General features: G+C 36.9%; 1 protein-coding gene across 19 annotated transcripts in view; it reads right to left on the reverse strand.

Annotated features, from left to right (window-relative positions):
• The window catches only part of ADGRL3 (adhesion G protein-coupled receptor L3), a 787,514-nt gene that overhangs the window by 290,954 nt on the left and 480,271 nt on the right, over window positions 1-16,289 (reverse strand). For all 19 annotated transcript variants that reach the window (XM_059670118.1, XM_059670097.1, XM_059670081.1 and 16 more), the window contains one exon: window positions 3,342-4,142. In XM_059670118.1, coding sequence (XP_059526101.1) covers window positions 3,342-4,142 — 801 coding nt within the window. The remainder of the gene's footprint in view (window positions 1-3,341; window positions 4,143-16,289) is intronic.

Here is a 16,289-nt window from a genome sequence, read left to right on the forward strand (position 1 = left end):
TCTCTATTAATGTTAGTTGAAATTCTCATATCCACACATCAGGCATAGAATGTACTTCCCACACTTATTCTTTCCACCTCAAAATTGCAGTATAAATTCACAGCAAAGTACTTATTAGGAATTTGTTTCAAAAGCTGAACTTTATCATTCCTCAATGTTTTCCACTTAAATAACATCCTTTTAACAAATATGAGCCTAGTGCATGTGGGCAAGATGGTTAATATTTTAACTCCCAGATGTAAACAAATGAAGAAAATTAAACGAGTGTATAATTTTCCTTATATCCACATTTACAGTGACTTGTTATGTAAAGGGTGTCTCAAAAAAATGTATACACACACTTTGAATAATTATAAAGGCAGTGTTTATTAAAATATGTTTCATATTCAAAACAGGGCTATCAGCTATATGCATTTTTGGGGACACCCTGTATATGAATGCATACACATATAAATTTATTCATATGTGTTGGATTTTTTTTTTTTTTTGGCTAGTCTCTAGGTACCCTTTAAAGATAATTTATAAAAACTAAATTAGGAATTTGCCTCAATCCATCCAACAAAAAACCTTGGAATGTTAATTAATTTTAAACTACATATTGTTCTAAATAAAAATAATGCATGGTCTTTCCAATAAATAAAACTTAAAATATGTTACTGCCCCTTATTCACTGACTAATCTAAAAATTATGACTTATTATTTATTACTAGAGGCCCAGTGCACAAAAATTTGTACACTCAGGGGGTCCCTCAGCCCGACCTGTGCCCTCTCACAGTCTGGGACTGGTCGGGGGATGTCCACCTGCTGGCTTAGGCCTGCTCCCTAGGGGATCGGGCCTAAGCTGGCAGTCAGGCATCCCTCTGGCAGCCCAGGAGCCCTTGGGGGATGTCCACTTGCCAGCGGGGAGCAGGCCTAAGCTGTAGTTGGACACCCTTAGCGCTGCTGAGGAGGTAGGAGAGGCTCCCACCACCACCGCTGTACTGGCAGCTGGCAGCCTGGCTTGTGGCTGAGCAGAGTTCCCCCTGTGGGAGCACACTGACTGCCAGGGGGCAGCTCCTGCATTGAGCATCTGCCCCCGGGTGGTCAGTGTGTGTCATAGTGACCAGTCATTCCTAGTCGTTCTGCTGTTAGGGTCAATTTGCATATTAACCTTTTATTATATAGGACAGAGGCCTGGTGCATAGGTGGGGGCCGGCTGGTTTGCCCTGAAGAGTGTCCCGGATCAGGGTGGGGGTCCCGCTTGGGTTCCTGGCCAGCCTTGGTGAGGGGCTGAGGGCCACTTTTCAGGTTGGCCACACCCCCTTCAGGGTGGGGGGGTCCCGCTTGGGTGCCTGGCCAGCCTGGGTGAGGGGCTGATGGCTGTTTGCAGGCTGGTCAAGCCTTCCAGTGGGGTCCCTCACCCCTTGGGGGTGTGGCCAGCCTGGGTGAGGGGCTGAGGGCTGTTTTCAGGCTGGCCACGCCCCCCGGCGACCCAAGCTCCCAGCCTGTCCTTTTTTTCTTTTTCTTTTTTTAGCAGGTATCTGGGATTTATTTATCTTCTATAATTGAAACTTTGTAGCCTTGAGTGGAGCCCAGGTCCAGCCAGGGCAGGCGGGAAGCTTGGCTTCCTACATCACTGGGGCAACCCAAGCCTCCTGCTTGCTCCTGCTCCATGGCAGCCGCCATCTTTGTGACAGTGATGGAGTGATGGTTAATTTGCATATTCCTCTTTTATTAGATAGGATTTCTCTGGAGGTGAGTAGAAATTACTTCCTCTTTCAAATAAAAGTAAAAAAAAAAAATGCTAAGAACTACTCATCAACAGAGTTTCCACTGTCAAAATATAAATTGTGGTTAAAAATATCACAGCCCTGAAGGAAGTACCTTCCCATAATTCTCCAGATGATTCTTGCTTAGGTTTTCAACGGAAAGGCACATTGGATTGAGAAACCTAACCTGTACAGAGGTAAGTCAGATACTGCAGTTGTTAGGAGATTTTTGAGGAATGAGTAATGAGAAGTTGTTTTGATGCTCTTGAATAGTTAGGCTTCTCCTTCCACATACACACACACACACACACACACACACACAATTCAACATAATATCTGCATTTCTGGTCATGGATAGAATTGCTATCACTCTGACTGCAGTCTCTCAGGCATTAGAGAAAATGCCACCTAATTTGGCATTATATCACAGTAAGACGTGAAAAGCCATTCATTCCTTCAGTCATTCATCAAAGAGTTATTGAATCTTTATTTGCATATGCCACCTATTACACTAGTGTCTGAGAAGATAGAAATAATGGCCAACTTAAAATCTAATGAAAGGATGGGTAAGACAAGGTTATATGGAACTTAGAATCTAGTTGTTTAAGAAGAGATGTATAAAATGACCTAAGCTAGAAAGCAGAATAGTTTGATAGTGAAATAATGGTAAAAGCAATAGAGAAAATAAAAAAGACAGTCTAATAAAAATGTACAATAAACCTATTGAGAATAAACTGTAAATGTTTTCAGTTATTTCGATGTTAACATGTACACACTGAAATAAAAGAAATACACTTTGAATTGCTATATTTCTATCAAAATTCAGATGCCTTTATCTTAATTTTCCATTATGCTTTACCATAAGAAAAATATTATTGCTAGTCTGAAGTAATTTAGCTTCTAAGCTAAGATAATTCTGCTCAGTTGTGTCAGTTAAATTAAAAAAAAAGCAACTTAAAAAAATGAAACAGTATGTCCTAGTATTTAAAAGACACTTGTACATAAAGGGAATCAAATATTATCTAAAGTTTACTCAGAGCTGTGTTTTGTTTTTAAATAAAATTAAGATTTCTAAATATCAGTTATGACCACTTTTTTTATATGCATCAGTTAGGGACACTCATACATATTTATAGTCAAACTGACAAAATTAGAGGTGGTCATATATGATGTTTTCTACGAGGTGAATATATTGGTGTAAGACTGTGGGAGCATTCATAGGAGCCAACCCTTTGAAGTTTTCCAACTGGAGAACACTTCTGAAGGCAAGTCACAATGAATTAGATGGAGTAGCATTCTATCTAGTAGAGATTCTGTGTACTACACTACCTGAAGAATTAATCAGCTTATAACCAAAATGCCCTTCAAAGAAGGGCTAACGACTGGAGACGAGCTGCCCAGAGGAGAAAGAGTCAGGTTTTATAGCTGAATGTGGTCAATAGCAGCATTGTTTAGGTGAAAAGACAATTAACTACTTCAGGTACAGTGGCCAGAAAAAGACCACCAAAGCAGTCTAATCAAATGTACAATAAACTTATTGAGAATAAATTGTAAACCTTTTCCCTCTTGAGAACCATCAAAAGTCAAACTTACCTGATCTACTATCCAGAGGTCCGAAATCCAAAGAATATTTCACGACGTGATAGTTATTCCATACGTAAAGAAGGTTGTCCCTGGGGTTGTAATCCACAGCTGCTATGTACTGGTACGAGTTGGGAAAGGGCACATCCACCACACTATCCTTACTTTGGTCGGTGTTGTAAATGTAGTCAATCTTATTCCCCGTGGCCTCGTTGTCATCATCCTCATATACAGATTTGACCACATACAGAATCCCACAAATCATAAACGCGTTGGAAGCTGACCTTTTATCATAGGCAGTGTCCCATGTCCCTTCGATCCTTAAGGTGTAAGGGTTCAATTGACTAATGACAATTTTACCATTGTTTTGTTCTGTTGCATAGATGACCCATAGCCCATTCTCATCCACTGCTAGGTCTATGTCCGATTTACCTCCCCATCGGTAAGGGGAGGTATCGTGGTAGTTGGCATTTGCGATGATAGCCTCTCCACTCTTTATCCTAGTCCGCAAATCAAACTTTACTATGTTCCTGGTGCGCTCTTTGTTGAAGAACAAAGCTCCATCATACACTACAAACCCTGTGCCATCCACCCTGTGAGGAAGCTTGTAGGTTGTAGTTGGCCTTCCAGCAATGAAGTCATCCTTGGATGAGTACTCGGTCAGGGTGTCAGTTCTGTAAGGGGTCCAGGGCATATAATAAATCTTGTCAGAAGCCTGCAGAGGGTCTTTGCACCATGCCCCAGATTGGTGGTCAGACTCAAACAAATGTTCACTCTGGTACACTCCCTTTAGTAGTCCAGGACAAAGAAAAACTGTTGGAAGGAAAAGAGTTAAAATAATAAATATATTAATTTTTATATTTTGCCACTCGTTCTTATTTTCCACCAAGTGGAATGCAACTCTAACAAGAGATACCCACCACGACTTAATTATTTTTGCTGCATTCTTCTGAGAACACAATGTAGTCATACACATTCGACTTTTATGTAAAATCATTTCGATTTTGTTTGCTGAAAAAATTTGGCCTTTTATGAGTAGCTGTGCTTTCCTTTGGTTTCCACCTTTGTACACATGTATTACTATATTTTAGGTTATACATATACAAATGAGCTGTATGTCTATGTATCCTATAGACATTACAAATGCAAGTGTTAATGCATAATGTTTTTGTGTATCTTATTTAAAATGTTCAAAAAATATTGTTTTTACTCCAATGATATCAGCTATTCAATACTTGTCATTAAGAAATATGTAGAAATCCAATAGTAATTAAATATTATAGCAAAGGGAAAGTAAAGCCCTGCAATACAGGCCACTGAATGTTCTAGTAAACAAAGCTCTTAAAGCTGCGATAGTGTACACAGAGCATGCAACCCACACAATTAAAAATGAGTGATGGATGAATACTGGAAGGGAAAGGAGAAAGGAAGAGAAAGAAAGGAAAGAAGGAATAAGAAGAAAAGGTGAAAGGTTACAGAGCAGAACCCAAGGTCTAGATTTTAATCAGTTAAAAATGTCCTGTTAAATACAGTAGTATTGGAACTTAAAAACATGTACCTTTTACTGTTACATGAGAAGAGCATTAAAATACTTGCTATAATATTTTGCTGCTCATACTTCAGACATGGGTAAGAGATATCTGATTAAGTTGATTTTTAATATGATTCAGTAGCACACTGTGTCAGTGGTAGTAAGAAAGCTTGGCTGATTGATCTGGAACAAAGGGGTTATAAAGCAATGTTTCCCAAAGGGTGGTCCTCGGAACACCTTGCTAGTAGTATAGCTAGAAGTTACACAGGAAGAAAAAAGGGTCCTTAGCATCACGTATAAACCCATATCATGCTAGAAAGAGTTGTGGCAGAGATTCCAATAGCTCAGGTATATGAGTGAATCTCCGAAGCAGAAGTGGGAAAGTGAGCAAGTTTTGCCAACTGGTTTGATCAGGGAATCCTTTCTACAGAGCCTCTTTGCAGTGGAATATTCTTCTGAACCTGCTATGGGAAACACTGCTGTAATATTTTTGCAAAGCAAACACACTGAAAAATAATCATGCAGTCTACTGTTATGTTTCAAATGATTACACGTGTATTGGGTTGTGGAATTAGAAATTCACAAGGAACTTGGATGTTTACCCAATATTTTAATGATTAATGAAAAAAGTATTATTTTCTTGATGTTAGTAATTAGATGTTTAATAGAAACTATAAGCCTAGATCCACCAGAAGCAGCCTAAAGTGAAACTGAGCTGGGATTTGGAGGTTATTAAAAAGAAAAGTACATTATTAAAGTGCCCAAAGTTTTACTTTTGGAGAAATAAAAAAAATTCAGGGAAAAGCTATCAAACTCTTCCATAACAGGGATAGAGGGCCAATTCAATTTATAAAACTGATGTTAGAAGAATTTTCCAGGATTCTAATATAATGGATATAATTATAAAGGATGGGTAGGCATTATTGTAAAAATTACATATAAACTTTATGTTAATTAATAATCAGCCCTTGGTTTCAAAAGTAATTTATTTTAAGATATTTCAAGAAATCCATCTCTCTTTTCCCCCAATAGTTAAAAATAAAGAAACAGGGGAAACAATAGCAAAGTTATGAAAAATTAGTATAGAAATAAAAACAACTCTAAAGCAATCACTATCCATCACCATCTACTGGATTTCTAACTACTTATTAAAAAATAAAGAGGAATAAAACACATAATTAAAATGTTTACACTATTAAACTGTCTTAGGATATAAGAATCAAACCAGCACTGGTCAAGCCAACAAATTAAAGTGAAGTTGAGCAGCAGAAGTAGTAAATAATTTTTCATAAAATAGATAAGAATTAATAACAAAATTATGTTAACTAAATGTTAAACTGTTAAATAACTTAGCCTATAAATAATATATAATTTATGAAAGGTATTTAATTACCTTTTTGTTCCACTTCTATTGGAGAGAGAGAAGTAAAGAGAGAGAAAGAAGAAAAGAGAACAGATTAATGGTACGGTATTGGCCAAGCACTTTTTATTCACCTCTTCCAAACTGAAAGTATATAATTAATTTCACTCATACTTGCTTTATTGAACATTATATGGCTTATTTTTACAAACCCATTCCTCTAGCAAAATTATTTTCTAAAATATAACAAAAATCATATTATCATCTTAAAGTTACAGTACAAACAGAAAAACTAAGACAAAAGTTCATCAAGCTAAGATTGAATAAACATCCTTTGTAACTATAGGTATAGGAAATACAATATTCACAGTAAGAACACCAAAATTTCCATTTGAAAGGCAGGTCAGTAAAATACACAGAAAACTTTCAAATTGTTTGGCTAGATTCATTTTTGAAATACTGAAGTTTATACCACTCTTTACCATAATAGTCTTGCTTTGTATCCATCTCCAGAATGAATCTCTTCAGAAGAAAGGACTCTGTGACTCATTTCCTGAGGCCTAAGATTTTTTCCATAGCCTGTCAGTCTGATGAGAAATGAACCCCATGAGGCTACCCATTAACAGGGAATGCTCTCACCCTGAAAAATGGATTTAGAATCCTTTTTGAAGATACTCTCTTCCTCCCACTCTTCAATATTTTATATTATTGTGGAAAAATAATGCCTTTCGGAAAAAAATCTGTATTAGAAGGTTGATATAAATAATAAGTCACCTGCTCTGGCCTTTTCTGAAATTCTGAACTGAGTTTTAAACACACTCTTATAAGAATAAATTGATTCTCAAACATGTTATGGTTACATATCTCTCAAATTAGATTCTATTATTAGTTTTCAGGTACTAATCCATACAAGTCAGGGAGCATTCTGGGAAACTATAACATGTTCATGAAGCACATCAAGTAGCATCTTCATTATCCTATAAATATGTGTCTCATCAGTAACAATTTGCTTAGATCACAACAAGAAAAAAAAAGAGCCCAATGGAAAATAGAGGAAAAGATCCAGGAAAGAATGGGCTCATATCACAAACTTAAAAAACACAAGTTTCAAGTGATGTAAATCAAAGAGAATTTCAGAGAAAGGGATAAACTGGGATATTATGCACAATAAATAAATTTAAAACTAGGAAAGTTTCAAAACAAGGGAGAAATATTATTTTGGGTAATTATATTTGGGTGAGATTTTTATGCTTTGACTTAGCTAAGCTCATTTCTTCAATTATTTTCAAAATTACACTCAATTTATCTTCATTGACTTTTTGAAACTTTAATATCATTCATATATATATATATATATATATATATATAATTATATTTATGAAGTTAAAAAATGGGATTATCTTTTTTAGATTCCTGATCTCACTAATATACAGATCTTACTTTAACAGTACTTCTAGGACTTATAAAAACTATTAAATTGTTATAATTTATCATAATTCTCAATTAATCTTTGCTGAGAAACTGCAATGTTCTTTGGACTGTAAGTGCAAAGCTTTACCCAAGAGATGCACTTCCTGCTAAACCTGAGTTAGGGCTGAAACTAGGAGAAGAATAACTAAGCATCTTAAGCAATTATTTAATCAACTAGTGGCCCGGTGCATGAAATTTGTGCACAGGGGGAAGGAAGTTGTCCCTGAGCCCGACCTGCACCTTCTCCAATCTGGGACATCCTTCTCACAATCTGGGACCGCTGGCTTCTAACTGCTCACCTGCCTGCCTGCCTGATCACCCCTAACCACACTGCCTGCCGGCCTTCTCGCACCCAACTGCCCCGCCTCTGCTGGCCTGATCACCCCCAACTGCCCTCCATTGCCAGCCTGCTTGTCCCCAACTGCCCTCCTCTGCTGGCCTGCTCACCCAAAACTGCCCTCCACTCCTGGCCTGATCGCCCCTAACCACAGCCTCGGCCCCGCCACCATGGCTTTGTCTGGAAGGATGGCCGGTAAGTCTCCCAGTCTAATTAGCTTGTTATCCTTTTATTATTATAGATCAGTGGTTTTCAACCTGTGGGTTGCAAGCCCTTTGGCGGTCGAACGACCCTTTCACAGGGGTCACCTAAGACCATCCTGCATATCAGATATTTACATTACGATTCATAACAGTAGCAACATTACAGTTATGAAGTGGCAATGAAAATAATTTTAGGGTTGGGTTACAACATGAGGAATTTAAAGGGCCAGAAGATTGAGAAACACTGGTATGGATAGAGGCCTGGTGCATTGTGGGAGCTGGCTGGTCTGCCCTGAAGGGGGTTCTGGATCAGGGTGGGGTCCCTTGGAGGGTGGGGCTGGCCTGGGCCAGGGGCTGGGGTGGTTTGCAGGCTGGCCAAGCCCCCAGCTTTGTCTGGAAGGGCATCTGGAAGGTCTTCTGGCTTAATGAGCATATTACTCTTTTATTAGTACAGACAGTCTCAAAAGCTTGGACTTGAGGCCTATTACAACAAGGTGGAGGCTGGTAGTGAAAAGTCATACCAATGTTGATGGTTTCAAAGACTACCCTGCAAAGAATTTCTAGAACTAATTTCATTCCTTGAAACAGCTCTAAATAGATATCCTTTTGAGAATTATAAAGGAAGGTATTCTAAAATATAAAATGTATATTCACACAACTTTAGTCTTATTTCACATAGAATTCTTAAGTGGTATTATAGTTAAGGGCAAATATGCTAATTTCTTGGTGGTTAATGAGGAAATGGAATATGTGATAGAAGGTATTGATAAGGTTTTATATTCTTAAATACTGTTACACTTTAATGCACGAATGCACTGTTTCTCCCCACAAAGAACTTTCACCTATATTCTCTCAGTTGTCATTAGGTAAAATGTTGCGTTTAATTCTCTGGCCCTAGTCTCATTTCAGAAATATTGGCATAAGCTGTAGCATAAGCAAAGCTTGCTTCTGTTACTTGCGGGTTACTTAAAATTAAGATTTATTAGGCAGTTCTACTTTGGAGAAAATTATTATGGTCTTGCCTATGTCATGACTGGTTGTAGCTCATTTATCATTTATTTGCTATTTTCAAGATGGAAGTAAAACAATCCCATAATTTAAGTTGAAACAAGCACACACAAATCATATTCCCATAATAAAAACTAGCAAGGCAAACACAATTTGTCATTGAAAAGCTTAGTAACATTTAGGATTAGCCAGTCATTTTCCATCATCTTATTCAGATTCTAGAAGTTTCCCTCCCTTGAAATACACAAACAAACAAATTGTATGGGTACTAAAGACATGCTTACTACTGTATCCTTTACAACCTCACGGGGCCTGGCACATAGTAAATTCTCAGTAAATAGCTACTGAATTAACACATAATTCTAATAAAAATGATTAATTCTGCTTCTTGATATTTTAAGCAAAAGTAAAAAGAAAAAAGTGGTAAAAGAGTCTGGATTTACTATGTCAAATCATATGTGGAAAACACAAATCTGCATAATGCCTTTAAATATTTCAATGGACAAGAAGGGAAGTAAACTGTACAAGCAGTTTGTATCTATAACTCATTAAAATAAAAACTGGAAAGAATGAAAAGGAAATGAAGAAAAAAATGCATGAATGATCTTGAGAGTTAGTTTGACAAGAAAAATTTGCTGCTACAAAGTAGCCTGTAATGATCTAAATATTTAGGCTGAAAATACTCCTTCTCTCCTCTCTCTAATAAGATCATAAATAAATGAATTGCGAGATGACAATTGTGTCAGGCCTTCTTCAGGACCTGCAGTCAGGTTGTCTCGTCCGATATCCTGCATTCTGACATTAGAGCTGTCAGTATTTGTTTCCAAACCTCTCTGGAACTAGTTTCTCTTCTTTTCACTCTTCACCTTTAATCCCCAAACTATTTTCATTGTCCACCAGGCCTCTGCAAATATATTTATATATTTCCGTAAAATGATTTCATTGTTGTCCTTTGTCAAACTTAACGTCATAAGCTATATCCTGGGTTTAGAGCAAATGACAAATTCAAACTAAGGGTAATTTTACTCTGTATAAAAGGAAGAAATGGGAAAAAAAGATTAGCATAAGCTCCTTTCATTTCCCAACAGTTCATAAAATAGATATAATATATAATCATGTCACTGTTTAGAAAATAAGATGTTATGAGTTCTATCCATATCTGCACCATATATAATACTTGTGAATTGCATTCTTTAAATTAAAATGGTATGGATGAGAGAGCATATGCATCTATTGCCAAGCCTTTTCAAACTGCATTGAGAATTAGAGTCAAATAAAATGTGTGTGCCAAAAATTGTTAGTGCCATTACTAAGAAGTATGAGATTGTATCTAATTCTAATGTAGCCTAAATTTTCTTTTAAAATGAAGTTATACAACACATTTTCTAACTACAATTTAAATGTTTGAAATGAGGAGAGAGTTATAATCCAATGATACCTCTATGTTTCTGAAATAAATAAATAGCTACTTACAGGAAACATAAGATGGCTATAAGGTATTAAAAAATTTATAAATATGTATTTTCTTCACTGAAATATAGCATATTTTAAACAGAATTATTTTCTTGGTTACATTGGCTTAGACTAGTGATGGCGAACCTATGACATGCGTGTTAGAGGTGACACACAAACATTATTTTGGTTGATTTTTCTTTGTTAAATGGCATTTAAATATATAAAATAAATATCAAAAATATAAATCTTTGTTTTACTATGGTTGCAAATATCAAAAAAAAATTCTATATGTGACACGGCACCAGAGTTAAGTTAGGGTTTTTCAAAATGCTGACACGCCGAGCTCAAAAGGTTCGCCATCACTGGCTTAGTTGGGTACCCTTATCACAGGGAAGCTGGGTAGTTAAAAAAAAAATGGCAGAAAGGCAAACTAATTAAGTAGTAAAAAAAAAAAATCAGTCTTGGATGCAAATTTGCTGATGGTGCATCTTTCACAAACAAAAATGTTCAATGTCACTAATCACCAGAGAGATGCAAATTAAAACCACAATGAGATATCACCTCACACCTGACAGAATGGATGCCATCCTCAAATCAACAAACAACAAGTGCTGGCGAGGATTTGGAGAAAAGGGAACCCTTCTGTACCTCCTGTTGGTGGCAAAACAGATTGGTGCAGCCTCTGTGGAAAACAGTATAGAGTTTCCAAAAAAAAATTAAAAATAGAACTACCTTTTGACCCAGCGAGCCCATTTCTGGGAATATATCCTAAGAATGCCAAAACATCAATTCAAAAGAATATATGCATAGCAGTGCTACTTATAATAGCCATGATCTGGAAATAGCCAAAGTGCCTATCAGCAGATGGGTGGATAAAAAAGCTATGGTAATTTATACAAACTATGTGGTTGTCAAAAATAACAAAATCTTCCCTTTTGCAACAGCATGGATGGACCTGGAGATTATTATGCTAAGTGAAATAAGCCAGTCAGAGAAAGACAAATACCATATGATCTCATTTATATGTGGAATCTAGTGAACAAAATAAAGTTATAAACAAAATAGAAAAAGAGGCATGGATACATGGAACAGATGGACAGCTGTCATTGGAAGAAGGTAGCGAGCAGGGAACTGCATGAAAAAAGGTGAAGAGATTAGCCAAAGAACATATATGCATGATGCATAGACACTGACAGTGTGGTGATGGCCAGAGGGAGGGCAGGGTCAGGTCTGAGTAGAACTGGCAAATGGGAGGGGAGGATGCATGGAGAGATCTGGAATAAGATCAACAATAAAAATAAAGTTGGAAAAATGGATGCATAGAATTGGAATTCAAATTAATGTTTGTTTTTATTTCTGTTTTGTTTTTTGTTAATCCTCAGCTGACGATATTTTTTCCATTGGTTTTTTAGAGAGTGGGAGGCAGGAATAGACAGAGAGGCACATCAATTGATTGCCTCCCATACACACCCTGACTGGGGCAGGGATAGAGCCTACCACTGAGGTATGTGCCCTTGACAAGAATTAAATCCTCGACCCTTTGGTGTGAGGTCCAATGTTCTAACCACTGAGCAAAAACCAGCTAGAGTTCAAATTCATGTTTTGGTCTTATTTGTTATTACATTGCCAGTGCCCAGCATATATAAATAGTTTAATTGATATTTCTTATTCCTCCATGCAATGATGAATTGCACTGTGGTATTTCCAAAGAAAGGAGCCTGAATGTCATCCTTTTCAGTGTTATTAACCCTGAGACCAGTGATGCAATGCATCCCTCCAGAGAAGATAAAATAATTGGGGAAAAATGGGTTACTCATTTCTTTGCCAAGGAAACAGGATTTTCTTATCACCAGAAACAAACTTGTGCTGAAAACCACATGTCTTATTAATTCTTATTGTTCTGAAACAGAGAAAATTTTCCCTTATTCCATTTTACATCTGCCAAAAAAAAAACAAACAGAAGCACTTCAGTAAATAGAAATAAAAAACCCGTGAAGTTCATTAATTTTTTGTATACTGCATATCAAAAACTGACAGACGTCTGTCTCTTTCAGTAAACAAAATACTAATCCTTTATTTAATGAAAGACAGGTAATCGCTGCAGCTCAGCTTCTAAATTATGTTTTCCAAATACTACCTGTGCATCAGTGAATAAAAGTGCCGCTCAAGCACCTTGCATTATAATGGCTTTATATGTGTCTCCAGAATTTACAGCTCCTAATGAATTCCCTCCTGCAGACTGTAGATTGAAAATGTCAATAATTTATAAAATGCTTTCACCAGACACATTCTAACTTAAACACTTAAATACAGTATCTATAGATGCTGCAGAAACTGAGATTGACTTTTATTTTATACTCAAACTTTCCATCCCATTGATGGGTCTGTAAAATCTTTCAACCTGTTAATTCAGCCTTTTAAAATAAAATGGTGCTAATTAGGAGAGACTTTTGAGAATCTGATAACAGCTCCAGTAAAAAATAATAATTTGCAAAGTTATTATTGGTAAGAATTAAAGTCAACATTACATTTCGTTCAAAGATGTACCTTTTTATACTGATTAGTTACCACTGAGCAACAACCACAGGGCATTTAGAATTGCTAAACAAAAGACAAAGAGAAAGTCCCCTCAGAATGGCTAAGACTATATATGTATACTGACATATTAGATCTATTGAATACATTTGTTACCTGCAAGGCTCTCAGAGCTGAGGGTATAGAGACAATAATAAATCAGTGTACCTAACAGTTACCGAACACATAATGTGCGGATAGTCCATCTGTGGATTCTGTTATTTAATCCTCCAGGACATTGTGTGGATTTGGTGGTTCTTGTATGAATATGGATATGTTACAGAGGAAGAAACTCAGCTACTGCCTTAGGGATGCTTGTAGCTTAAAAACTGAGATTTTTCAATATATTTATTTACCAATGATAAGCTATTTTTAAATGCTTTCAAAGGAACCTGTGTAAAGGGATTAAACACAAACCACAAAAGAGAGAGGGGGAATTGTCAAGAGAAGCTGAAGCTAGAATCACAGAACAGTGCGAGCAAAATAAAACTTCCTATGGAAACTGTTGTCCATTCGTTCCTAAGCAATATACATTATTTGACTGTTCTTATAACTATGTTCTACGCATCCAGCTCTGGATAGGCAACAAAGTAGATATTCGAAATGAACCTAGATCTAATCCCAGATGTTTAGTAAATACTTCATAATTGATAGATCCAGGGTTTGGGTGCTGAAATGCTTTTTGGGTGTCATTTAGTCCCACCTGATATTTTACAAATAGGAAAAATCAATCCATAGATTTAAGATTAACCCCTAGAACACATTTTTTTAACTAAATAGAATGTAAAAAATTATTAAGTATGTGCTTTTTTTGATTCACTTAGTTTTATATACTCTGAGGGTAGGAATGACTATCCTAATTTTACTGATGAGATAAACTAGAAGCTGAAAGATTTCAAGTTCCTTTACTTCTGGCCAACATTCTGAGGATGGGTTAGGAATCTGAGGAGCTACTCAGTAGAAGTCTTTCAAATACTCCAACCCACTTAGGATTAGGTTCACACTAGCCAAAGAGCAGGCTATATTTTATATTTCATAGTAATCTGGTTAATGATAACAATGTTACTGATACAAATACAATTTCCACAACTGTAAACAAAAACGAACAAAATTAATTTCATAATCCACTAGTAGAAAATACACAACATAATCTATTGAAAAGTCGATTTAAGATCCTTACTCCTTTAGTTTTTTGGTCTTTGATAAAACTGAGATGCTAATAGCAATTCATCTGGATACATTCCAGATCTTTAGATTCATTATTATAACTTTCCAAAAGTGTGTATCTTACAGTATCTTTGTAATTGCATGCCTTGCTAATCCTATATGCTAATCATATGTTTCACAACAGCTTATCCATTTTTATGGCACACCTATAGCGATTCCTCAACTCTTGCGCTCATGGTTGCCCCTGTTCAGAACCGCTCAGGCCTCTTATTTCCTAGTTAAGCCAAACTATGTCTTTTGATTATAAATTATTCTCTCATGAACACTACTTTATTCAGTAGCCATATTGAATAACGGATTTCAACATAATTTAGGGGGGGTGTTCTAGTTCAGGGATTTGCAAACTTTTTCTGCAAAGGGCTGGATTGTGAAAAATTTAGGCTTCAGGAGCCACATACAAGCTGTGTGGCACAATGGTGACTTCTTTTGCTTGTTTTTAAAGCTCTTAAAAATGTAAAAGATAGCTCATGAGCCAGTACAAAAACAAACCAGTGGCTGGTTTTAATTTTCCTCGCACTGTCTCGTTTGCTATTCTCTAGGCCAGTGATGGCGAACCTATGACACGCGTGTCAGAGGTGACACGCGAACTCATTTTTTTGGTTGATTTTTCTTTGTTAAATGGCATTTAAATATATAAAATAAATATCAAAAATATCTTTGTTTTATTATGGTTCAAATATCAAAAAATTTCTATATGTGACACGGCAGCAGAGTTAAGTTAGGGTTTTTCAAAATGCTGACACGCCGAGCTCAAAAGGTTCGCCATCACTGCTCTGGGCACTTGGTGTTTTTACCGTCTCTCTGTCCTTCTTCTGGAATTACTTAGAGGTTCTTGAAGGCAGAGCACCTGTATCATTCACCGAGACTTCCCAGGATTCTGATTTAACTCAATGTCTTATTGTAACCATCTTATTGTAAATGCTGGCACTGACATGCTTTTAAAATCACAGACAAACGGCTCCAAATATGAACTTGGTTTGTTCAATGATGTGAACAAAGGAGGAGACAAATCTTACCAATGGCAAAGGATGGCTTTTACTTCTGCTAAGTAGGCACATAAAATCATGCTGAGGCACTACTTCTTATCTCTCTATGGAGTCCATTATTTCTCTCACTACCTACTTATAAATCTACACGGCAAAATATTTATTCTACAATCAACTGCAAAGAAAGATTTTGCACTCTCTGTGGCATTTCTCCCTACTGATATTGAAACAAGTTATTTTTGGTCCTGCTTACTTAGCATTTATACTAAGTCAGTCTATTTGCTGAATACTTTATCCATATTATTTTATTTAATCCTCACAACAACCCTGTTGAGATTATTGTCATTATTACACAGGTGAGGAGACTGACTAAGGAGGTCCTATAACTAGCAATCAGTAGAGTTGGTGTTTAAACTTCTGAGCCTACACTTTCTTAAAAAATATATTGTATTGATTTTTTACAGAGAGGAAGGGAGAGGGATAGAGAGTTGGAAACATCAGTGATAGAGAAACATCGATCAGCTGCCTCCTGCACACCTCCCACTGGGGATATGCCCGCAACCAAGGTACGTGCCCTTGACCGGAATCGAACCCGCGACCCTTCAATCCGCAGGCCGACACTCTATCCCAGCCGTGGGCAAACTATGGCCCGCCAGATCGGGCCCGTTGGGCTGTTCTATCCGGCCTGTGGAGCCGAAAGAGCTGAGGGTTCTCTTGCTCTTCCCTCTGCTCCTTCACCAGCAGCAGTGTTAACATGGCAACGTCGGAAACATGGCCGCAGCTCCTTCTTCTGAGTCCAGTTTAAGAAC

This window comes from Myotis daubentonii, chromosome 1 (assembly GCF_963259705.1).
Source record: "Myotis daubentonii chromosome 1, mMyoDau2.1, whole genome shotgun sequence".
Classification (NCBI taxonomy): domain Eukaryota; kingdom Metazoa; phylum Chordata; class Mammalia; order Chiroptera; family Vespertilionidae; genus Myotis; species Myotis daubentonii.